The 26,616-nt window shown below is 43.8% G+C and overlaps 2 protein-coding genes across 3 annotated transcripts in view; one reads left to right on the forward strand and one right to left on the reverse strand.

The window, feature by feature from the left end:
* Positions 1-17,564, reverse strand: part of LOC106568397 (ADP-ribosylation factor-like protein 15) — a 59,936-nt gene extending 42,372 nt beyond the window's left edge. The window contains exon 1 of one of the 2 annotated variants that reach the window (XM_014138705.2): positions 17,126-17,564. In XM_014138705.2, the coding sequence (XP_013994180.1) occupies positions 17,126-17,137 (12 nt within the window). In that variant the 5' untranslated portion in view covers positions 17,138-17,564. Of the gene's footprint in view, positions 1-8,721; positions 8,906-17,125 lie in introns of those variants that run through there. The other variant, XM_014138704.2, reaches the window with a different exon arrangement.
* An 840-nt stretch (positions 17,565-18,404) lies between these two features.
* LOC106568395 (sorting nexin-18) lies at positions 18,405-23,503 on the forward strand. The gene is made up of 2 exons (XM_014138703.2): positions 18,405-20,226; positions 23,165-23,503. Exons 1-2 carry the CDS (start codon positions 18,750-18,752, stop codon positions 23,401-23,403), a joined length of 1,716 nt encoding a protein of 571 aa, XP_013994178.1. The 5' UTR covers positions 18,405-18,749; the 3' UTR covers positions 23,404-23,503.
* The last annotated feature ends 3,113 nt before the right edge of the window (positions 23,504-26,616 follow it).

Raw genomic sequence — 26,616 nt, forward strand, 5'->3', positions numbered from 1 at the left:
AGCAGGAACAGACTGGACCACTAATGCAAAGCTAAAGGTGTAGAATCACAACAGGAAGTTGCCCACTGTGACCGAGGTACCCCCTATTCTGGTCACCATGGTAACCACGGTGGGCAGTGCCAAGCCAAGGCCAGAGAACCCGGCCTGCTGGACAGGACAGGGGGAACAACAGGAAACAGGCACGGGACTGTGAATTGGAAGTTGAAAAGAAAGATTGGGACAAACAACTAAACTGAGGAAGTGCACAATTTGGCTTGAAAACAATAAAAAGACTACACAAATCCACCACACATGGAAAACCATACCAGAGATGGATAAAGCACTTCAACCTATACTGGGTCTAGATCCCTCTGGTCTTCTGTCAATGGACACATCATCAATATTGATCTATAGCCTTTAGAATCTTTACGAGAAAGAAGCCTTTCTCTCTCACCTGCCTGAAAGAGATGATATCTCAGAGATACCCTACCCCAAGACAATCAGGAAGTATGTACAGTACTATGCCATCTCACCCAAGAGACATGGAGAAGTGTACATGAGGACATTAGCCCACAATACTCCTCTCAGTCATCTCTCTCTCTCTCTCCACACAGTGGTAAAGTAGAGTGCTAATGCAACAGATAGCAGGAGGGATTTGTTTCATATTTCAGGAGGTTAGGACAAGTGTCAGACTCTGCTAAGAGCTAAGCTGTGAGGTGGTCCCCTGCTGTCCACAGCCCTGAGGCCGACTGTTTGGCTTGGCATAGAAAGCTAGTGTGCGACCCAAATGGAACTCTAGGTGGCCCGGGTCAAAAATAGTGCACTATATATAGGGAATAGGATGCCATTTGGGATGCAACCCTACAGTGCGTTTTTCTCTCTGGCCCTGCATTCAGACTGTCTAAGCGAAGGCTGAAGGCTCAGTGCCTGCTAATCTATGATCGTAATACAAATTCCAACCAAAACACACAGAATGCTGTTCATGAGAGGGTAAATCTTGAGCTAAATCTGAAGCTCATCAGATGAGTAAATCAGAAGCTGTTCACGACATGGGTTGGATTAACCTTTGATTAATTCTCAAATATCCTTATGACGAGTCAGTATGGGATTCAGGCTACCTCCTCCACCCAAGTCTCTCCCACAGCCACACAAGTCCAGTAAACATGGCTACCTCCACCCTGGTTAGTGGCACAGATCACTGAGAAACACAAAGCGGACATCAATCAATCTTTGTTTCCCCCAACTCAAAACGGACCATTCAGATCGGCCCATTCCAACCCGGTAAGTTCACACTTTCCCATACCGTTTTTCTCCAATTGCCTCCTGTTTGGGCGGTTCGTAGCCTAATGGTTAAGGGCGTTGGGCCAGTAACCAAATGGTCACTGGTTTGAACCCAGAGCCCACTTGGGGAAAAATCTGCCAATGTGCCCTCGAGAAAGGCACTTAACCCTAATTGCTCCTGTAAGTCGCTCTGGATAAGAGTATCTGCTGAATGGCTAAAATGTTCATGTAAAAATGTTAAGGCCCTCGTTTCTCAGAAGGCCTTAGGCATGGTCATTCTCAGCTGAACAACTGAACTGTGGGTTATTAAATGACCGACTGGCCAGGCTGCCATATCCTGCTTTATCAAAGTGAGGAAGTGCATTGAGCCGGGTGGAGCCCAGTAGCCTATATTCAACATTCTCCCCCAGTCCAAACATCACCACTCTACTGAACCACCAACTCCCAACTGTAGGTAGGGAGGCCTGCTCGCCTCCCTACCTCTGAGGAAGCACAGTTCCCGCTCAGCCCAGTCAAAACTGTTCGCTGCTCTGGCACCCCAATGGTGGAACAAGCTCCCTCACGACGCCAGGACAGCGGAGTCAATCACCACCTTCCGGAGACACCTGAAACCCCACCTCTTTAAGGAATACCTGGGATAGGATAAAGTAATCCTTCTAACCCCCCCTTAAAAGATTTAGATGCACTATTGTAAAGTGGTTGTTCCACTGGATATTATAAGGTGAATGCACCAATTTGTAAGTCGCTCTGGATAAGAGCGTCTGCTAAATGACTTAAATGTCAAATGTAAATGTAGATGGACCATACCACTGAGCCTAGGCCCTAACAGGGGTTGGGATTTGAGGCCACAGGCTTAAATATTTCCCACCATTTCAAGCTCCTACTGACAGTCTTTAAGCCTTTCCCTGCTGAATTCTCTGCTGTATCGAGATGTTGTTACATCGTAGACCTAGTGGCCTACTGTAGCCTATGTGTCCTCTCTCTGAGTAGCCCACTATCTCTGTTTGTTCCAGTTCATTGAGCACAGATCTCTGAGGCTGTTGAATTAAGATAATGTCTGACCTGTATAGCAAAGTGCTGGTGATCCCATTTCCCCTCAGGAGGAGAACAGGTAGAACAACGCTATTTTAAACACCATTAGTACGCCAACTAAAGACCAAAGAGCTCTAATGACAGACATTAACACCCACAGCCACGAGCCCTGGTGACTCAAACAAACCTGGGCCCTATTTATGACAAAGCCTAGGCCTAGCTAACCAGAACCACATTCAAAACCAATCAAACATATCTGCTGAAAAGTGTAGCCTAAACTAAGCAGCCAGTGTACTGTAATAACAGTATAATAACAGATATATTTCCATCTGATGGCTTGCTGATAGGTCAACATCTCTCATAGGTCAACTGGCCAAGGAACATCTGATAACTACTGAGTCCAGTCTAAGCACAACATAAGATATTTCCACACTATGACGTTGGTTGGATTTCATGTCACAATGCAACCTCATACTGAACATAAACAGACCAGCCCTGCAAACTACCACACTCATATTAGTTTAGCTCCTCCAACACAAATCTAAGATTAAATCACCAGCAGTAGAATGAAGCATTGTCTCCTGGATCCTGGACTTCGTGACAGGCTGCCCCCAGGTGGTAAGGGTAGGTAACAACACATCCGCCACGATGATCCTCAACACAGGGGCCCCTCAGGGGTACGTGCTCAGTCCCCTCCTGTACTCCCTGTTCACTCATGACTGCACGGCCAGTCACGACTCCAACACCATCATTAAGTTTGCCGATGACAACAGTGGTAGGCCTGATCACCGACAACGACGAGACAGCCTATAGGGAGGAGGTCAGAGACCTGGCCGTGTGGTGCCAGGACAACAACCTCTCCCTCAACGTGATCAAGACAAAGGAGATGATTGTGGACTACAGGAAAAAGAGGACCCAGCACGCCCCCATTCTCAGTGACGTGGCTGCAGTGGAGCAGGTTGAGAGCTTCAAGTTCCTTGGTGTCCACATCACCAACAAACTAACATAGTCCAAGCACACCAAGACAGTCGTGAAGAGGGCACAACAAAACCTATTCCCCCTCAGGAGACTGAAAAGATTTGGCATGGGTCTTCAGATCCTCAAAAGGTACTACAGCTGTACCATCGAGAGCATCTTGACTGGTTGCATCACTGCCTGGTATGGCAACTGCTCGGCCTCCCACTACAAGGCACTACACAGGTTAGTGTGTACGGCCCAGTACATCACTGGGGCCAAGCTTCCTGCCATCCAGGACCTCTATACCAGGCGGTGTCAGAGGAAGGTCCTAAAAATTGTCAAAGACTCCAGCCACCCTAGTCATAGACTGTTCTCTCTGCTACTGCAAGGCAAGCGGTACCGGAGCGCCAAGTCTAGGTCCAAGAGTCTTGTAAACAGCTTCTACCCTCAAGCCGTAAGACTCCTGAACAGCTAATCAAATGGCTACCCAGACTATTTGCATTACCCACCCCCTCCTCAACACCGCTGCTACTCTCTGTTGTTATCATCTATGCATAGTCACTTTAATAACTCTATGTACATGTACACTACCGTTCAAAAGTTTGGGGTCACTTAGAAATGTCCTTGTTTTTGACAGAAAAGCACATTTTTGGTCCATTAAAATAACATCAAATTGATCAGAAATACAGTGTAGACATTGTTAATGTTGTAAATGACTATTGTAGCTGGAAACGGCAGATGTTTTTATGGAATATCTACATAGGCCCATTATCAGCAGCCATCACTCCCGTGTTCCAATGGCACGTTGTGTTAGCTAATCCAAGTTTATTATTTTAAAAGGCTAATTGATCATTAGAAAACCCTTTTGCAATTACGTTAGCACAGCTGAAAACTGTTGTTCTGATTAAAGAAGCAATAAAACTGGCCTTCTTTTGACTAGTTGAGTATCTGGAGCATCAGCATTTGTGGGTTCGATTACAGGCTCAAAATGGCCAGAAACAAAGAACTTTCTTCTGAAACTCGTCAGTCAAATCAAACTGTATTTGTCACATGCGCCGAATACAACAAGTGTAGACTTTACCGTGAAATGCTTACTTACAAGCCCTTAAACAACAGTGCAGTTCAAGAAGAAGAAATGATTTACCAAGTAGACAAAAATAAAAAGTAATAATAAAAAGTAACACAATAGAATAACAATAACGCGGCTATATACAGGGGGCACCGGTACCGTGTCAGTGTGCGGGGGTACAGGCTAGTTGAGGTAATCTGTACATGTAGGTGGGGGCCAAGTGACTATGCATAGGTAACAAACAAACAGCGAGTAGCAGTAGTGTACAAAAGGGAGGGGGGAGGGGGGAATGAAGGCTATTCCATTCGAGAAATTGCCAAGAAACTGAAGATCTCGTACAACGCTCTGTACTACTCCCTTCACAGAACAGAGCAAACTGGCTCTAACCAGAATAGTTAGAGGAGTGGGAGGCCCCGGTGCACAACTGAGCAAGAGGACAAGTACATTAGAGTGTCTAGTTTGAGAAACAGATGCCTCACAGGTCCTCAACTGACAGCTTCATTAAATAGTACCCGCAAAACACGAGTCTCAACGTCAACAGTGAAGACGCGACTTCAGGATGCTGGCCTTCTAGGCAGAGTTGCAAAGAAAAAGCCACATCTCAGACTGGCCAATTAAAAGAAAAGATTAAGATGGGCAAAAGAACACAGACACTGGACAGAGGAACTCTGCCTAGAAGGCCAGCATCACGGAGTCGCCTCTTCACTGTTGACGTTGAGACTCGTGTTTTGCAGGTACTATTAATGAAGCTGCCAGTTGAGGACTTGTGAGGTGTCTGTTTCTCAAACTAGACACTAATGTACTTGTCCTCTTGCTCAGTTGTGCACCGGGGCCTCCCACTCCTCTTTCTATTCTGGTCTGGTTGAGCTAGTTTGCGTTGTTCTGTGAAGTGAATAGTACACAACGTTGTACGAGATCTTCAGTTTCTTGGCAATTTCTCACATGGAATAGCCTTCATTTCTCAGAACAAGAATAGACTGACGAGTTTCAGAAGAAAGTTATTTGTTTCTGGCCATTTTTGAGCCTGTAATCGAACCCACAAATGCTGATTCTCCAGATACTCAACTAGTCTAAAGAAGGCCAGTTTTATTGCTTCTTTAATCAGCACGACAGTTTTCAGCTTAGCTAACATAATTGCAAAAGGGTTTTCTAATGATCAATTAGCCTTTTAAAATGATAAACTTGGATTAGCTAACACAACGTGCCATTGGAACACAGGAGTGATGGTTGCTGATAACGAGCCTCTATACGCCTATGAGGATATTCCGTTAAAAAGATATCTGCCGTTTCCAGCAACAATAGTCATTTACAACATTAACACTGTATTTCTGATCAATTTGATGTTAATTTTAAAGGACAACAAATGTGCTTTTCTTTCAAAAACAAGGAAATTTCTAAGTGACCCCAAACTTTTGAAAGGTAGTGTACATATTACCTCAACTAACCGATGCCCCCGCACATTGACTCTGTACCGGTACCCCCCTGTATATAGTCTCACAATTGTTATTTTACTACTGCTCTTTAAGTACTTGTTACTTTTATTTCTTATCCGTATTTTTTTTTAACTGCATTGTTGGTTAGGTGCTCGTAAGTAAGCATTTCACTGTAAGGTCTACACCTGTTGTATTCGGCGCATGTAACTAATACAATTTAATTTGATCAAATCACCAGCAGTAGAATGAAACATTGTCTCCTGACTCTTAAGATCAAAACATTCTTCCCTAGCACAGCTGGAATGTCAGAGCTCAGGTAGATTCCGCATCCCATGTCCTTGAGCAGAACATTCCAAACTCCTGCCATTCCTGTCATCCTGAAGGTAAACATGCCTTGACACACCTGTTTCGAGTTGCCTTCTGGAATCCTGCCTACCTGCCTGGAGGCAGAGGGTGAGATGCCATGGAGCAGAGGTGGGTCTCTGCCTCAGCCCAAACAGCTCTCTCTAGTTACAGTATAAGCCAAGTATAATCACCTATACCCCTCAAACTCAACTCTGGACCTCAAAGCCAGTTCCACTGCATTTTTTTCCCATTGTTCCCCTCTAATCAGGAACTGATTTAGACCTGGGACACCAGGTGTGTGCAATAATGATCAGGTAGAACAGAAAACCAGTAGGCTCCGGACCTCGTGGGGTCAGAGTTGAGTACCCCAGACCTATACAATCAACACACACGTCAAGGGTGGGGCAGAAGGAAAGAGGCCATATACTGTATGATCCAATGAAGCCAATCACACTAACTTATCAACTGACATGAGACTTATCATCAACGTACCAACAGACAGGACAGGAGAGACTTATCATCAACGTACCAACAGACAGGACAGGAGAGACTTATCATCAACGTACCAACAGACAGGACAGGAGAGACTTATCATCAACGTACCAACAGACAGGACAGGAGAGACTTATCATCAACGTACCAACAGACAGGACAGGAGAGACTTATCATCAACGTACCAACAGACAGAACAGGAGAGACTTATCATCAACGTACCAACAGACAGGACAGGAGAACGGGAGAGATTTATCATCAAAGTACCAACAGACAGGACAGGAGAGACTTATCATCAACGTACCAACAGACAGGACAGGAGAACGGGAGAGACTTATCATCAACGTACCAACAGACAGGACAGGAGAGACTTATCATCAACGTACCAACAGACAGGACAGGAGACACTTATCATCAACGTACCAACAGACAGGACAGGAGAGACTTATCATCAACGTACCAACAGACAGGACAGGAGAGACTTATCATCAACGTACCAACAGACAGAACAGGAGAGACTTATCATCAACGTACCAACAGACAGGACAGGAGAGACTTATCATCAACGTACCAACAGACAGGACAGGAGAGACTTATCATCAACGTACCAACAGACAGAACAGGAGAGACTTATCATCAACGTACCAACAGACAGGACAGGAGAACGGGAGAGACTTATCATCAACGTACCAACAGACAGGACAGGAGAGACTTATCATCAACGTACCAACAGACAGAACAGGAGAGACTTATCATCAACGTACCAACAGACAGGACAGGAGAACGGGAGAGACTTATCATCAACGTACCAACAGACAGAACAGGAGAGACTTATCATCAACGTACCAACAGACAGGACAGGAGAGACTTATCATCAACGTACCAACAGACAGGACAGGAGAGACTTATCATCAACGTACCAACAGACAGAACAGGAGAACGGGAGAGACTTATCATCAACGTACCAACAGACAGGACAGGAGAGACTTATCATCAACGTACCAACAGACAGGACAGGAGAACGGGAGAGACTTATCATCAACGTACCAACAGACAGAACGGGAGAGACTTATCATCAACGTACCAACAGACAGGACAGGAGAGACTTATCATCAACGTACCAACAGACAGGACAGGAGAGACTTATCATCAACGTACCAACAGACAGAACAGGAGAACGGGAGAGACTTATCATCAACGTACCAACAGACAGGACAGGAGAGACTTATCATCAACGTACCAACAGACAGAACAGGAGAGACTTATCATCAACGTACCAACAGACAGAACAGGAGAGACTTATCATCAACGTACCAACAGACAGAACAGGAGAACGAGAGAGACTTATCATCAACGTACCAACAGACAGGACAGGAGAGACTTATCATCAACGTACCAACAGACAGGACAGGAGAACGGGAGAGACTTATCATCAACGTACCAACAGACAGGACAGGAGAGACTTATCATCAACGTACCAACAGACAGGACAGGAGAGACTTATCATCAACGTACCAACAGACAGGACAGGAGAGACTTATCATCAACGTACCAACAGACAGGACAGGAGAGACTTATCATCAACGTACCAACAGACAGAACAGGAGAACGGGAGAGACTTATCATCAACGTACCAACAGACAGAACAGGAGAACAGGAGAGACTTATCATCAACGTACCAACAGACAGGACAGGAGAGACTTATCATCAACGTACCAACAGACAGGACAGGAGAGACTTATCATCAACGTACCAACAGACAGAACAGGAGAACGAGAGAGACTTATCATCAACGTACCAACAGACAGGACAGGAGAGACTTATCATCAACGTACCAACAGACAGAACAGGAGAGACTTATCATCAACGTACCAACAGACAGGACAGGAGAGACTTATCATCAACGTACCAACAGACAGAACAGGAGAGACTTATCATCAACGTACCAACAGACAGGACAGGAGAACGGGAGAGACTTATCATCAACGTACCAAAAGACAGGACAGGAGAGACTTATCATCAACGTACCAACAGACAGGACAGGAGAGACTTATCATCAACGTACCAACAGACAGAACAGGAGAAAGATACGTTAAAAGCTATTATGTTTATGACGCATGTTATTGTCCTTACCGTATAGGCGGCAATCCTGCAAATGCATAGGGTGAGCTGCATGCACTCAGACATTGTCCACAGCTAAAGACGCACTTTCCTCAACAACCAACGAGTCACTGACAGCAACAGACAGAGGACAGTCAGAGAGAAAGACCAAACAGAGACCGACAGAGCAGCAGGAGGAAAGGGAGAGGACTCTAGTCAGAGTTATGATCCAACGAAGCCAATCAGCAGCTCTCAGAAACTTCATCTGGGAAATAGAGGCTAGAGAGAGAATATAGGAGAGACAGGACATCTGTTCACACTAATTTAGATCAAACGACAGTTACGACACTGGTGGTGCAGCAGAGTAAGCAAGGGCCAGTATCGCTGCTAGGCTGTCTGATCTACAAAGGGTTGGACTACCGGATCACAGACAATTGCTCCATTTCCCTGTCAGACATCTATGTCTAGTTTGAAGATCAAAAAGGTCCTCATAATACAGTCAACATGCGAAAACGTCAAACGTCCTTCCAAACCCTGATTCCATTGAGCTGCAGTAAGCTGGTAAAGTCTAAGGCCCTGAAGAAGAGATTATTAGAAGCAGATCTGAAAGGTAGGCTAATTCTGTTTACTGTCTGTTCTCTCAAGCTCTGTCTCACACCATTATCCTCAAAACCTTTCCATACAAATGTGAACCAATGGGCTAGCCTTTCACTCGTCTTGGGAATTTACAAACTGGTTTCCACATCTCGCACCAATACAATATCTTAGCTGCTAGCCAATCTGGCAACAAAAGGGAGGCTTATAGGCTGGCTATTTTCCATGATGCTTTGAGTGAATTTAAAAAAGGATGAGTCCAAGCTTAATTAGTATTAGAAGGATATCTAACTCAGACTGACTTATGAAAAAGAGGGTACACCACACCATTTCAATGTGGATAATATTTGTTGAGACCTTGGGCAACGTGACGAAATGAGTGATAAAGTATGGTCACATTTCATTTGCACTTTTAAACCTACCCTTTAGAAAGACTTCGATAGCAACAGTGAATCTATTTCGTTTTTAAATGGAGATCTCGCAACAATCATTCTCACGATAGCACATTTGAAAGTGACAATATGATAGCTAAATCGGGCTTGGTTAAACCCTGGATGGGAGACCAAAGGGTAGCTGTATATAGATAAATCTCCAGTAGGTGCTGCCCAGATATAACGTTGAAGATCTGACATTGTTTTAAAAAGGTACAAATTTAACATAGACAATTCTTGTATAAAATCGGTTGAAATTTGGTTACCATGATGACATAATCCTGTAGTAAAATGTTACCCTCAAAACAGTTTTACTACGTTGATTAATTTTTTCAAATCCATTGTATTTTCCACATAGATCCCACGTCACAATATGTTGAACGATTATATTGAGACGTCGTCGATTCAACCAGTTTGTGCCCAGTGGCAAGAGAGGACAGATGCAGGAGACTACAGACGCACTAGTCAAAGAAGTTACTTATTTTCCTAATGAGTGAGAGGAAAGAAAGAGTGGAATCTTTGAGACTCTAGAACAGAACTGTTTACACCTGTGGTTCTTAATTCCATCCATAGAAAGAGCTGAAATTAAGACTAGATCCAAAATGACCTCACTTCTCAAACAGGATGTAGTATATCCAAGAGTAGGCAGATTTCGTAAACAGACAATGTAGCCTACTGTACACAGATGTCTTCCCAAGAGCCTTTGGCAACAAATGAAAACACTGCCATTGAAATGATAATGAAGGTGTGACTGATTCCCCACATGATACCAGACCCATATTTAGATAGCCTGCATAAATGTAATCTAAATAAGCTATATGGCTGTGATCTCTATGTGTTTGGCCTATCTCTGATCATTTTCAAGATCTGTGTTACAAAACTAGGCCTGCGTGAAATGAGGCTATGACGTCAACTGTGTGTGGATATTTTGTCCTATTGCCCTGCTCCGTCATTCAGTCACTGTGGACACTAGAATCTGTTCAGGAGTCAAACGTCACCATCTGACCAGCTGCGTCTGCAACCTAAACGGCACACTATTCCCTATTTAGTGCACTACTTTTGACCAGGGCCCATAGTAGTGCACCATATAGGGAATAGGGTGTTATTTGGGACTCAACAAGGGCAGAGTTAGTTGTCTATCCTTGCCAGGACAAAATCGCACTTCTACTGAACGATACTACCGGTTTGTCACGTAACGAGAAAAATGAAGGGGATCGATAATATCATGATGATTTCTTCCACCGGAGAATAAAAAGCACACTGTGTTTTAAGAGCACAGCTGTAATCAACAGCCTCTTTCATGGAGGTGATCTGTTCCTTCAGCGAGGTCAGATTATAACAATGCAGAACATTCTCAAAGGCCTTTTTTTGAATAGCACACACTGTGTCAGGTCAAACCCAGAACTGAATCCGTGTCCCTAATACAACAATTGAAAGGAGTGGAGTGAGGATGTGCAAAGAAAGAAGTTGTAAAATGTGAATAAAATAAACACAAAATCAGCACGCACCGTGTCGTCCACCTCCGATAGCGGAGGAAGCCCAGCTCTCTGAAAAAACACAACTGCCAGTTAAACAAAACATTGGTCTCTCGTCTCCGTGCCAACTGTTAGGGACAGCGGGTCCACCGATTCCATCTAAGCTAAAAATCTCCTGTGGATCCGTTTTTACCCCATTAAAACAGCTGTGATGCACTGCAGTGCTCCAATAAAGTGTTTCCTCTACACAGTCTATGGAAAATTGACTGGAGAATGAGTGGCTAATCTTTAATTTAACTACAGTATTTACTGCCTCTGGTCAAGTAGTCTAGTGGGGTTCAGTTCCTCTCCATGAAGACTCAGAGTAATATCACTAGCCTGATCCCAGATCTGTTTGTGTTGTCTTGCCAACTCCTGTGGTCATTGTTTAGCGTGACACAAACAGATCTGGGAACAGCCTTGTATAGGCCTAATACCACATCACCGCATTGTCCGTTACAGTAATAAGTTCCAATGGCCCTGCAAGTTACAGAAGGTCATTTCCATGTAAAAGGACCCATGAGCACCAACATGTGAAGTTCATAGGAGCATATCAAATGTGGTATCAAATGAAAGCTCAGAGTCTATATTTTTGGGAACCATTTTCCATAAAAAAAACATGGAATAAGCAAAGGGTTTGATTTCTGGTGTCACAGGTGGCTCAGTTGGTAGAGCATGGTGTTTGCAACACCAGGGTTGTGGGTTTGATTCCCACGGGGGACCAGTACGGAAGAAGAAAAAAAAACTATGTATGAAATGTATGCATTCACTACTGTAAGTCGCTCTGGATAAGAGCGTCTGCTAAATGACTAAAATGGTAAAATGGTGGAAAAGGGATCTTAAAAAAACATCTTAAAAAGGAATTAGAAATACATCAAAACAATAATGTAATAAAGGCCCCTGCCAACTAATATCAACATTTAGATTTTGTTTTGCAGAAATTATTAGCCTTCGGTAAGTTTTTACAAAATATTCTGTACAAGTGTCTTGTCATTCTGCATCCAAAAACCCACATATCTAAGATATTTTCTCAATTCGCTCCATCAGGATTATGAAAGATCACAGAAGTAGAAGGAAAGGAAGACCGTCCAATAAGTGATTAAAACGTGCTGTGAAAAAAACTCTGTAACACAATGACTGCAAATGATTTGGCCACAACGAGAAATTATAATATCAATAATAATCATAAAATAAAAACATTTAAAGGTGATTTTTATTTTACAATAATCTCAAAGTGTATAAAATATAGAAAAATAGTTTAAAAAACAAAATGTGTGTGTGTATATATACACACACACACACACACACACAGACAGACAGACAGACAGACAGACAGACAGACAGACAGACAGACAGACAGACAGACAGACAGACAGACAGACAGACAGACAGACAGACAGACAGACAGATCTATCTATCTAACCATGTATCTAACCATGTATCTAACCATGTATCTAACCATGTATCTAACCATGTATCTAACCATGTAATGAAAGCAACAATCAAAGTCTAGTGGGAAAGGTAGCCCAGCCGAGAGAGATGGGTCTTAATTAAGGCCTTCTTTAAAAATCTCCAACCGTCTGAACAGCCCTGAGATTATCTGGAAGGGAGTTCTAATGGCGTGGTGCGTAGGAGGAAGAGGCACGGTCGTCCCCCATTGTTCCAAGCCTTCTCCTGGGGGCATGGAGCAGTAAAACACAGTACAGTAGAGCAAAGTAAAGTAGAGTTCAGTGCAGTACAGTACAGTACAGAGTACAATGGAGTATAGTTCAGTAAAGTACAGTGGAGCACACATGAATCGAGTACAGTATGATATAATGGCCTATATTCTACTGAACTACACTCTACTTGTATCTACTGTGCTGAAATATACTCCATTGTACTGAACTCATACTTTACTCTACTGAACTCTACTGTACTGTGTTTTACTGTGCTGTACTGTGAAACATAGACGTCTATGATTGGTAAAGATTTGGTCCGGTCTGGACCAACCATATTTGGTCTTGTTTGGGGTGGAGATCATTGGAATAATAGCCAGTGTGTAGAATTATACCCAAACATTCAAAAGGAGGATATTACAACTTTCTACCTGTTTGTACCTATTGAAAATACATCCCCATTAAGAGAATGCACTCATAATGATGCATTTCTGTATAGAGGCGGTAAAGAGGTCAATCCAACTAAAAAAAAAAAATGATGGAATTTCCATGGAAACGCGTGGGGGAAAGGGCCGTGGGGAATGATACCAAGTCTCCTCACTGCCCCCATCAAAATGTGCCTACATTTAGGTTATTGTTTATATGTGTATTTTATACTATGTTGAGGTAAAAATCTGAGTATGATGTTTGTATGGATGTCAACCCCAATACATGTTGAAGTCATCGTTACCAATCAACTGCATTATTGTTAATAAAAACTACTTTGGCTACCACTACCAATTTCTGTATGCTAGCTATGCTACCAGTTTATACAATCGGGAGTTAGCATTTAGCAGTCGCTTCTTCTAAAACTGAAAAAGGGAGAACTTCTACATGTTATGCAGTGAAAACAGACTAAAGTAACTACATTGTGGGCCTGTTACAATAGATAAAATGATGACGGATTGGATGAATATCCATGTTGTTAGATCAGGTTTGTTGAATGTGCAAAAATCTGGTCAATGGAAAGCATGCATTCAATTGGCTCCTTTACCACATCTATAGTGCAGAAGATCAAGGACCTACGATGTTATTCCGTTACCGTCATTCTGATACTGGAAGTTGATCCACTTCACTTGCTGTACTTAAATAACCAAAAGAGCCTAGATATTTAAGAGTTTTTGGAAAATGTGGTCACATAAACAACTGCGGGAGTTTTTACTGTCATTCTGTTACAAAATTTTGCATCTGCACTGCTCCTCAAGTAAATGTGTTTTAGTACAAATATTCAGTTGCAATTGTTAAAAGTAGACTTCAGCATATAGGTGTATGGTTTGTTAAACTTTGCAATCAATGGCTTGGCATGTATTGTGAGTCTGTCACCGTGGAATTGCCCCGAATCAAATGACAAAGGAGAACACCCAAGATACCTCTATTTTTGGAGTTGTTACCTAAACAATCCCTTTTTAAGTCAAAACACAGGCTTGTTTACAACAGTCCACGTATGCCTGGAGAGGGTCTGGTTCAAGGAGAAGACTTCATCACAAATAGTCGTTAGAGAAGGTCGGCTCTCTGACTACAGGACTTTTTCCTTGGCGACCAAGAGAGCTAGTGGTGGGATATGCAGAGACATGCAAGTCTAGGTCTAGTGGTGCAATGTAGCCTAGTGGTTAACAGCAGTGGTGGGAAAAGTACTCAATTGTCATACTTGAGTAAAAGTCAAGGTAACTTAATAGAAAATTACTTCAGTAAAAGTGAAAGTCACTAAGTAAAATACTTATTGAGTAAAAGTTAACAAATATTTGGTTTTAAATATACTTAAGCATCAAAAGTAAATGGAATGGGGCCTCCTGAATGGCGCAGCGGTTTAAGGCACTGCATCGCACTGCTAACTACATTATTCCAGATCCTGGTTCGATACCGGGCTGTGTCGCAGCCAGCCGCAACTGGGAGACCCATGAGGCGACGCACAATTGGCCCAGCGTCGTCCGGGTTAGGGAGGGTTTAGCCGTCCGGGATGTCCTTGTTCCATTGCACACTAGTGACTCCTGTGGTGGGGCGGGCGCATGCGCGCTGACACGGTCGCCGGGTGTACGGTGTTTCTTCCGACACATTGGTGCTGGCGTCTGGGTTAAGCAGGCATTGTGTCAAGAAGCAATGCGGCTTGGTTGGGTTGTGCTTCAGAGGATGCACGGCTCTCGACCTTCGCCTCTCCCGATTCCGTACGGAAGTTGCAGCGATGAGACAATACTGTAACTACCAATTGGATGTTGAAATTGGGAAGAAAAAGGGGGTAAAAAAAAAAGTTAATGGAATTGCTAAAATGTACTTAAGTATCAAAAGTACAAACCATTTCAAACTCCTTAAATTAAGCTTTTTTTGACAGATAGCCAGGGGCACACTCAAAAACTCAGATGTAATTTACAAACAAAGAATTTGTGTTTTGTGAGACCGCCAGATCAGAGGCAGTAGGGATGACCAGGGATGTTATCTTGACAAGTGTGTGAATTTGACTATTTTCCAGTGAAAATGTAACAAGTACTTTTTATTTAACTAGGCAAGTTGGTTAAGAATAAATTCTTATTTACAATGACGGCCTAGAAACAGTGGGTTAACTGCTTGTTCAGGGGCAGAATAACAGATTTTTACCTTGTCAGCTCAGGGATTCGATCTAGCAACCTTTCAGTTACTGGCCCAACGCTCTAACCACTAGGCTACCTGCCGCCCAAAATGTAACGAGTACTTTTTGGTGTCAGGGAAAATGTATGGAGTACATTATTTTCTTTAGGAATGTAGTGAAGTAAAAGTGAAAGTTGGCAAAAATAGAAATGTAAAGTACAGATACCCCAAAATACGACTTAAGTAGCACTTTACACCACTGGTTAAGAGCGTTGGGCCAGTAACCAAAAGGTCGCTGGTTTGAATCTTCAAACCGACTAGGTGAAAAATATATGCCGTTGAGCAAGGCACAAAACATTTATTTATGTTTTGTCACATACACCAGATAGGTACAGTGAAATGTGTTGTTTTACAGGGTCAGCCATAGTAGTACAGTACTCCTGGAGCAAATTAGGGTTAAGTGCCTTGCTCAAGGGCACATCAACAGATGTTTCACCTTGTCTGCTAGGGTATTCGAACCAGCGACCTTTCGATTACTGGCTCCATGTTCCTTTATGTCGCTCTGGATAAGAGCGTCTGCTAAATGACTAAAATGTAAAGTGTAAATGTAGGTACAATACTGCAGGTTCATCATCTTTCTCCTTCCTCCCTTGGTTTGCAGCCTACATGTTGAGCTATTTTAAGCCGCCTTCCTTCCTTTCTTGAGGAAATGCTCCATCCTAAGAAAATGTCTTATCGGTTCTTCCCATTGGAGAAAACGCTTTACAGTTCAAGGGACAACATATTAATGAATACATGATTCTGCAGACAGTCACAACGACAGGTCAAAAGCCCTACGTGTATAGATGGGCTAAAGGCTAGCCCCTGAACACAGCAAAACAAGCCTGGTATAGAGTACACCCCCCACCCTGTTACAGATAGCCACTATCTTGTCATGTCCAACATACCCCATGCTGACCCCTGAAACGTCATCAGACCTCTAAATGACATTACCACACCCCTGTGTGTCACAACCTTTTGCTATTTTTCAGGGACCATCTCCTACAGATGTGATAGATTTGGAAGGCAGATGTTGACATGTGAACACAAACCCATGAGAAAAACAACAGCGTGCCTGCATGCGCGCGCGCGCGCACACACACACACACACACACACACACACACACACACACACAGAAAGAGATATGATTAAGCCCCCAAAATGTGTCAAAATATTAGAATGAGGAAAGTCAAGCTTTAAACAGCTGGCCTACTGGTGACTCCTCCCCAGATAATAATCTCAGTCTGACAGCATTACCCGACTGTATGACAACACTACTGTGGCTCAAAACTGAATCACAAAACCAAATAGAAGGGAGGTCCAATATTGTTTGGCCCAGCTGCAATGGTTGCAATTTTGTTGGTTATCCTAATGGCCAAGGAACGAGTGTTCCACCAAGCAGACCGGATAGATTGACCCTTGTACTGGGTTCTCCAAAGCTAGACTGAGCCTCCAAATCCCTCAGTGCTCAATTATTTATTTATTTTTGTTTGTTTTTTGAAAGGGGAGGGGGAATTAGCCTATGCCAAATCGAAAATAAAGCCACAGACATAGCCTGTGGCTATCATATGACAGTATGACAATCAAAGAAAAATACCATACCAGAAAATCCATTAAATACTTTAGTAGCTTGACGTGCTCTCCCAAAACAGAAATTGGTTGGTGGTTGGCGTATTCCAGGTAAACCACTATTTTCTCCTAAACTAGCTAGGCTAAATGTACACTCGGAATTCTATGCACGGCCTTCTTTTCAAATGGTTTTGTTTAGGTCCCTAGCAAGAATCCGAGTGTGGACTGTAGGATACACACAATGTTGCAGGAAATATGGAAAGCGTTTTCATGCGAAGCGTAATGAAAGATATTCGAGCGAAACTGCGATAATCGGCTAGTCTTAATTTGGTTAGATCCGGTCATAGGATTCCTATATGATTATATTACAAACGTTTGAAATTATATACATCAAAGTAACAATGATTTGATGCTATACTATCGAGTAACTTCTGAGTGGTTGAAATCCAAACCTCAACTACCGTGTCGAAACTTGGTAATATCCCGGAAGCGTACACACGTTAGTTGTCTTGGATTCTATGACATCCCCCCCGGCTTGTCACTGGACGTCACGTGACTTTGTACAGTAGACGCTTCGTTTACTTTACTGATGTTACCTTTCTGCAGGGCTATCCCATCCGCTACACTATTTAAATCTAGCAAGGTTATTCTTAGAAAAAGATGACAATTAAACGTAGCCTCAAAGTGAGAAAATGTAATCCCTTCTCTAATAATGTGCGTGTAGGGACCCCTAGTGGTTAATGCGCAACGATACACCAGAGCACTGCGCAAACAAACTATTTTATGATTAGGGATACATGTAGCCTAATTTAAAAAATATACATACAATTTAACAATGAATACGAGGATGACCTTTTTCAAACATCAAATATGGGCTAACAGCACAGATAACAGATAATAAAAAATAAATAAAAAACAACGTTAAACTTCACAGATCGTGGCACGATCACAGTCATGGTATAATTTGAGGTTTTAAATATTCTTGGTCTACTTGAATGATATAACAAATATGGGGACATTGATTATTTAAACAAAAACAAACAAAAAAGATCCTGGCTATAGAGGTTCCACCAGATGTTGTAAATGCTTTAATCCTTTGAAAATTGTGAAACAGACAGACACCAGTGGCTAGAAGCTCCATGTGCATGCAGCATGAAAAAAATATTATTATAACGTCGTTATAACGATATGGTCTGTACGTAAAAATATGACATCATTGTAACAATATGGAAACTTGACCAAACGTATTGCTCGCTGCTGTGTTGCCTGCTGAATGCATATCTCAGTGGTTAAATGTAGCCTAGAACTAGCTCCACCCTCGATTATTCAGAGTGCTTTCGTCTGCGGACTAGTCCTGTTACGAGCCTTTAGCATCTGGAATAGGACTTTCTCCGTTGTACCTTTTCGTGAAGAAAAAGAAGACATTGTTCTTTGACTTTCACTCATGCGATTAGACTACAGAGAATACAAGCGCATTTATAACTTGAAATTTATGTTCGGACGACATTCTACAGCCCAATTGCAAAGGACTAAAACAAAAAAAAGAGTTTGGTGCTGAATACAAAGTGATACGGTGGTCCGATGGCTCGCTCGCATGACTAATTAATAGTCTATCAAGACTAGGTCGCGCGCTCCCCTGTTTTTTGTGTTATAAACTATGGCGTTTAGGGCAAGAGCCTTGTACGACTTTAGTTCGGAAAATCTAGGAGAGATATCGATTACTGAGAACGAAGTTGTTACTTTATACAGCGAACAAGACATAGAGGGATGGCTAGAGGGAACAAACAGCAGAGGGGATATTGGTCTTTTTCCAGCCTCATACGTGGAGATTCTCAGAAATGAATCATCTGACATCTCGTCCAACAATAATGGCATGTCGGCGGATCAAGGTCAACCCGACTCCCCATCAAGTGGATATGATTCATCATACCATTCCCAGTCCTACTCTCGTGCTGAGAACATTAAAGATCCGACCCACTCCGCTTATCCTGTGCAAACTCCCCAGCGCCATGGTTACCAGACCAGTCAAGGTAGTGATGATGACTGGGATGATGACTGGGATGACAGCTCTACTGTGGCGGCTGAGCCTGGAACTAAACATGACAATGATGGAACTAGTTCCACAGCATACACGGTGACTACTTCGTTGCCTGGGAGACGTGACAGTGCCCAAGCCAAAAGTTCAGCAACAATAGGTAAAAACCTCAACAGGTTCTCAACCTTTGTGAAATCTGGCGGAGAGGCTTTTGTATTGGGCGAGGCGGCTGCCTTTGTCAAAGATGGGGACAAGATCTGTGTTGTCATGGGGCAGTATGGGCCAGAGTGGCAGGAAGACCCATACCCGTTTGCCTGCTCCATTGATGACCCCACCAAACAGACAAAATTCAAAGGCATGAAGAGTTACATGTCATACAGACTGACTCCCTCTCATACCCAGAGCCAGGTGAATAGAAGATACAAGCACTTTGACTGGCTCTACGCTCGACTTGTGGAACGCTTCCCTGTCATCTCAGTCCCCCATCTGCCTGAGAAACAGGCCACTGGGCGCTTTGAACAGGACTTTGTCTCCAAACGCAGAAAAGGTTTGATATGGTGGATGAACCACATGACGAGCCACCCTGTCCTGGCTAGATGTGACGTCTTCCAGCACTTCCTCACCTGCCCCAGCACAGACGAGAAGACGTGGAAGATGGGCAAGAGAAAGGCAGAGAAGGATGAGTTGACTGGCGCTAACTTCTTCCTGACCATCTCCACCCCCGTTGTTCCACTGGACCTACAAGATGTAGAGAACAAGGTCGATGGGTTTAAAGCCTTCACCAAGAAGATGGATGACAACTGCCTAGTGGTGAACGCCACCATCAACGAGTTCGCCCGGAAGCAGATCACCGGATTTAAGAAAGAGTATCAGAAAGTGGGTCAGTCTTTCAAACTGTTGGGCCAAGCCTTTGAGATGGACCAGCAGTCCTATTCTGTAGGACTGAACCGTGCCATAGCATTCACAGGAGAGGCCTACGAGGCTATAGGAGACTACTTTGCTGAGCAGCCCAGACAGGATTTGGACCCCATATCGGATCTGCTGGACCTGTACAAGGGACATCTGGCCAACTATCCTGATATCATCCATGTTCAGAAAGGTACAGTATGATTATGTCACAGCTGTCTCTGCTCTAGAAATAGAGTCCATAGAATGGTCAAAGACCCTCTAAACGTTGCAATTTGGCTGCACTCTCATAGGCATTCTATTTCTAAAGGTCATGTTATGTTGATGATGAACAAAAACACATTTTGCCTTGGCTTTCCTGGATATCCCTCGCAGCAAAATGTTTTGTGTTTTGAACATTACTTCAGATCATGTAACATGACACACACATGTTTTGACTTTTGTGCTCCCTGGCAAAAGTTTGCTTTCACAGTTTTCTCTGTTGAGTAATGCTGAAGAATATGGCCTTGAGGCATGACATTTCATTCTCTGTCCTGAAAGAGAGATTTGAGAGTTTTGTCTCACACCCAATGAAGAGAGTGAGATCAGAGGTTTGGACTCTGCTGAAGGAGCCTATAATCACAGCTCAGGCATAGTCTTCAAGGAAACGTGGTTACCAACAGAACTCTTTAGTTCTCATTTTACTAACGGATGCAACGTTCTCTTATTTGTCACTTTGTAATAGATTTATTAAATAGTAGGCACATACATATGGGGTGCCGTTTTGTAACATGCTATGTAGTCCAAGTTCAGTTGTGACATTGAAGGTTATGTTAGCCTACATCGGCATAGAATTAGAAGGAGGAGATTCCGGGGCCTCTTGTCCAGCGTTTCCCTGGGAATATTGGAATGCGGAATAGCCTCAGGATTAAATGATTTTCCTCTCCAAGGGTGGGGATCTGGGGAGCTGCTGCACAATATTGCCTGGACACATTTCTTCCCACTGGCACCGGTGCAGAAGTTCAGCTTATTGGTGCTGTGGCTCTGTGATTGCATGCAAGTGCCGAAAATAACAAAGTCCAAGTTAATTTAATATCCTTAGTATATTTATTCATCCAAGTGTGTGTGTGTATATATGTGTGTGTGTGTGTGTGTGTGTGTGTGTGTGTGTGTGTGTGTGTGTGTGTGTGTGTGTGTGTGTGTGTGTGTGTGTCTGCAGGTGTGTGTGTGCGCACACGTGTGTGTGTGTCTGCAGGTGTGTGTGTGTGTGTGTGTGCGCGCGCGCGTGTGTGTGTGTGTGTGTGTGTGTGTGTGTGTGTGTGTGTGTGTGTGTGTGTGTGTGTGTGTGTGTGTGTGTGTGTGTGTGTGTGTGTGTGTGTGTGTTGATTTATATTTCCCAGATAAGGCCTGGAGTCTAATGGCTGTAGATAAGGGTATTCACTAAAGGAGCGGAAAAGTCTTTAGTCAAATCTTCCACTTGCACATTCAGAGCTCAAGTACACTATATATACAAAGTATGTGAACACCCCTTCAAATTAGTGGATTCAGCTATTTCAGCCACACCCATTGCTGACAGGTGTATAAAATCGAGCACACGGCCATGCAATCTCCAGAGAAAAACATTGGCAGTAGAATGGCCGGGGTAGGTCGTCATTGTAAGTAAGAATTTTGTTCTTAACTGACTTGCCTAGTTAAATAAAGGTTACTTTCCAACAAGTCAGTTCATTAAATTTCTTCCCTGCTAGAGCTGCCCCGGTCATCTGTAAGTGCTGTTATTGTGAAGTGGCAACATCTAGGAGCAATAACGGCTCAGCCGCAAAGTGATAGGCCACACAAGCTCACAGAACGGGACCGCCGAGTGCTGAAGTGCGTAAAAATTGTCTGTCCTCGGTTCAAACTCACTATTGAGTTCCAAACTGCCTCTGGAAGCAACGTCAGCACAATAGCTGTTCTTCGGGAGCTTCATGAAATGGGTTTCCATGGCCGAGCAGCCACACACAAGCCTAAGATCACCATGCGCAATGCCAAGCGTTGGGTGGAATGGTGTAAAGCTCGCCACCATTGAACTCTGGAACAGTGGAAACGCGTTCTCTGGAGTGATGAATCACGCTTCACTATCTGGCAGTCCGACAGACGAATCTGGGTTTGGCGGATGCCAGGAGAATGCTACCTGCCCGAATGCATAGTGCCAACTGTAAAGTTTGGTGGAGGAGGAATAATGGTCTGGGGCTGTTTTTCATGGTTCGGGCTAGGGCCCTTAGTTCCAGTGAAGGGAAATCTTAACGCTACAGCATACAATGACATTCTAGACCATTCTGTGCTTCCACCTTAATGGTAAAAATTTGGGGAAGGCCCTGAAAATGCCCTGTGCACAAAGCAAGGTCCAGAACAGAAATGGTTTGTCGAGATTGGTGTGGAAGAACTTGACTGGCCTGCACAGAGCCCTGACCTCAACCCCTTCGAAAACCTTTGGGATGAATTGGAACAGGGACTGCGAGCCAGGCCTAATTGCCCAACATCAGTGCCGACCTTACTAATGCTCTTGTGGCTGAATGGAAGCAAATCCCCACAACAATGTTCAAACATCTAGTGGAAAGTCTTCCCAGAAGAGTGGAGGCTGTTATAGCAGCAAAGGGGGGACCAACTCCATATTAATGCCCATGATTTTGAAATGAGATGTTCGACGAGCAGGTGTCCATATACTTTTGGTCATGTAGTGTATGTCTCCTTCACAGCAACAATTTAATTGTTCATATCTCATTACAACTATTGCTGTTCTTAGCTATTCACTTCTAAATAGGTTGTTCAGTGTTTGTGGCCGTTGATAACCATTTAGCCACAGTACTCCACAGTGTAATCAGCTGTAAACCAGACAGACTGCTTTGAATTAGACGATTCTAATTATGTGTGAGTGGCACCACGGAGCATTGGCTTTAGTCTACTACTATATGGACAGAGAGCAGAGGGAATGAAACCAATGGTCAACTCTTCTTTCTGAGACATGATTCAACCAGAGTTTGCTTGACTAAATATAGCCTTTTTCCTTTTCACCATTAAAAGGAATACCTTTGATACCCTTCTCTCTAACCCTTTCCCCACTCATCTTTTCCCCGTTCCATCTCCTTCTTTCTCTCCTCCACCTATCTCCCCAGGTGCCCTTACCAAAGTGAAGGAGTGCCAGAAACAGGAAGGGGAGGGATCAACCATCAACGAGCGTTGTAACATCATTTCCTGCGCCACACTGGCTGAGATCCAGCACTTTCACCGTACACGCGTACGTGACTTCAAGAGCCAGATGCAACACCACCTCCAGCAGCAAATCATCTTCTTCCAGAAGATCACTGGGAAGCTAGAAGAGGCACTGCAGAAGTACGACGAGGATATCATATAAGGCCCTGGAGAGATGAGCATGGATACAGAGGGATGAAGAGAGGAGGAGGGGGGACTAAGGGAGAGAGAGGAGGGTGGATACAGAGGGATGAAGAGAGGAGGAGGGGGGACTAAGGGAGCGAGAGGAGGGTGGATACAGAGGGATGAAGAGAGGAGGAGGGGGGACTAAGGGAGAGAGAGGAGGGTGGATACAGAGGGATGAAGAGAGGAGGAGGGGGGGCTAAGGGAGAGAGAGGAGGGTGGATACAGAGGGATGAAGAGAGGAGGAGGGGGGGCTAAGGGAGAGAGAGGAGGGTGGATACAGAGGGATGAAGAGAGGAGGGGGGGCTAAGGGAGAGAGAGGAGGGTGGATACAGAGGGATAAAGAGAGGAGGGGGGGACTAAGAGAAAGAGGAGGGTGGATACAGAGGGATGAAGAGAGGAGGGGGGACTAAGAGAGAGAGGATGGTGGATACAGAGGGATGAAGAGAGGAGGGGGGACTAAGAGAGAGAGGAGGGTGGATACAGAGGGATGAAGAGAGGAGGAGGGGGGACTAAGGGAGAGAGAGGAGGGTGGATACAGAGGGATGAAGAGAGGAGGAGGGGGGGGCTAAGGGAGAGAGAGGAGGGTGGATACAGAGGGATGAAAAGAGGAGGAGGGGGGACTAAGGGAGAGAGAGGAGGGTGGATACAGAGGGATAAAGAGAGGAGGGGGGGCTAAGAGAGAGAGGAGAGTGGATACAGAGGGATGAAGAGAGGAGGGGGGACTAAGAGAGAGAGAGGAGGGTGGATATAGAGGGATGAAGAGAGGATGGGGGGCTAAGGGAGAGAGAGAAGGGTGGATACATAGGGATGAAGAGAGGAGAGTGGATACAGAGGGATGAAGAGAGGAGGGGGGACTAAGGGAGAGAGAGGAGGGTGGATACAGAGGGATAAAGAAAGGAGGGGGGGACTAAGGGAGAGAGAGGAGGGTGGATACAGAAGGATAAAGAGGGGGGACTAAGAGAGAGGAGGGGTGGGCTAAGAGAGAGAGAGGAGGGTGGATACAGAGGGATTAAGAGAGGAGGGGGGGCTAAGAGAGAGAGGAGGGTGGATACAGAGGGATTAAGAGAGGAGGGGGGGCTAAGAGAGAGAGGAGGGTGGGTACAGGGGGATGAAGAGAGGAGGGGGGACTAAGAGAGAGAGAGGAGGGTGGATACAGAGTGAGGAGGAGTTGAGGGAGAGAGAGATTATGAGAACATGGGGTAGGACCATAGGGAGTGTGCTGGTCTTGGCACTGTGCAGTTCTGCATTGTTCCCTATTTCATAATCTGGACACTGGAGCACTGGTTTGGCAAAAAGATCGAGGGACACATTTTGACCTCCCTATCTCAGAGAAGTATTCCCCATTTAAACGGAATATGTTTTATGGTGCGGACTAAAGTAACTGGTCCGTAATTACAATGTAGTTGGTTATGTGTTGTTTTTCCTTGACAAGATTATTCATCCATTCTACAGTTGGAAGTGAGCGGATCTATGCAGGTACTGCACTGACGGATATGAAATAGGAGTGAGAATTATTCCTTCATTGACAGAGAGGGTTGTTGTCTGCAAAACTTGATAACGTAGTCTAGCGTGACAGGATATGTTAAATCATCACTTATACAATTAGTGTCACTTCAAAAATATGTAGAATGATTTCAGTAAGGAAACTGTTTAGAATCGCAAATATATCTGTGAAAACATGTTTAACCTGTTGCATTGAATCCCCCTCAATTGCCTTTTCCTCTGAACAAATATAACATGATTTCAGTCTCATGGCAAATATGAATGACATGTCCCTTTGTGTGTGTGTGTGCATGTGTATCAATGTCTGTACGTGTGTGTTATCATAGAGAGGGCAACCAAGGGGGGATTGGTATCCTGTTGTAGTGTCTGGACCTCGTTATGTGAAACCTCCTGGAGAGATCTGTGCCAGGGACAAGCTTTAAGATTCTAGAACCCTGGGGGAGAACAGAACACTTGATTTTTCATTCCTTCTTATTGTTCTCAATAGGGGGAGAGATCGGCCAAAATAATACTGAAAATGATGTCTCTGTGGGAATCCCTGATGTCGAAGGACATTGTTGAAAATAAATCTCTCTTCCTACAGTTGTACTGTATGTGTAATATCAGGATTCAAGGACCATTGTTGGTGTTATATGAGAGCTGAAGGACCGTTGTTGGTGTTATATGAGCGTTGAAGGACCATTGTTGGTGTTATATGAGAATTGAATGACCATTGTTGGTGTTATATGAGAATTGAAGGACCATTGTTGGTGTTATATGAGAACTGAAGGACCATTGTTGGTGTTATATGAGCGTTGAAGGACCATTGTTGGTGTTATATGAGGTTTGAAGGACCATTGTTGGTGTTATATGAGCGTTGAAGGACCATTGTTGGTGTTATATGAGAATTGAAGGACCATTGTTGGTGTTATATGAGAACTGAAGGACCATTGTTGGTGTTATATGTGCGTTGAAGGACCATTGTTGGTGTTATATGAGGGTTGAAGGACCATTGTTGGTGTTATATGAGCGTTGAAGGACCATTGTTGGTGTTATATGAGGTTTGAAGGACCGTTGTTGGTGTTATATGAGCGTTGAAGGACCATTGTTGGTGTTATATGAGCGTTGAAGGACCATTGTTGGTGTTATATGAGAATTGAAGGACCGTTGTTGGTGTTATATGAGGGTTGAAAGACCATTGTTGGTGTTATATGAGCGTTGAAGGACCATTGTTGGTGTTATATGAGAATTGAAGGACCATTGTTGGTGTTATATGAGGTTTGAAGGACCATTGTTGGTGTTATATGAGAATTGAAGGACCATTGTTGGTGTTATATGAGCGTTGAAGGACCATTGTTGGTGTTATATGAGAATTGAAGGACCATTGTTGGTGTTATATGAGCGTTGAAGGACCATTGTTGGTGTTATATGAGAATTGAAGGACCGTTGTTGGTGTTATATGAGCGTTGAAGGACCATTGTTGGTGTTATATGAGAATTGAAGGACCATTGTTGGTGTTATATGAGAATTGAAGGACCATTGTTGGTGTTATATGAGGGTTGAAGGACCATTGTTGGTGTTATATGAGGGTTGAAGGACCATTGTTGGTGTTATATGAGCGTTGAAGGACCATTGTTGGTGTTATATGAGAACTGAAGGACCATTGTTGGTGTTAAATGAGATTTGAAACCATTGTTGGTGTTATATG

The sequence above is a fragment of the Salmo salar genome, chromosome ssa13 (assembly GCF_905237065.1).
Source record: "Salmo salar chromosome ssa13, Ssal_v3.1, whole genome shotgun sequence".
Lineage (NCBI taxonomy): Eukaryota > Metazoa > Chordata > Actinopteri > Salmoniformes > Salmonidae > Salmo > Salmo salar.

What these genes read in the sequence shown, in the direction of transcription:
- LOC106568395 (XM_014138703.2), top strand. Translation starts at nt 18,750, where the DNA reads ATGGCGTTTAGGGCAAGAGCCTTGTACGACTTTAGTTCGGAAAATCTA. An exon ending in TATCATCCATGTTCAGAAAG is followed by an intron (nt 20,227 to 23,164) that starts GTACAGTATGAT and finishes CTATCTCCCCAG; the next exon opens with GTGCCCTTACCAAAGTGAAG.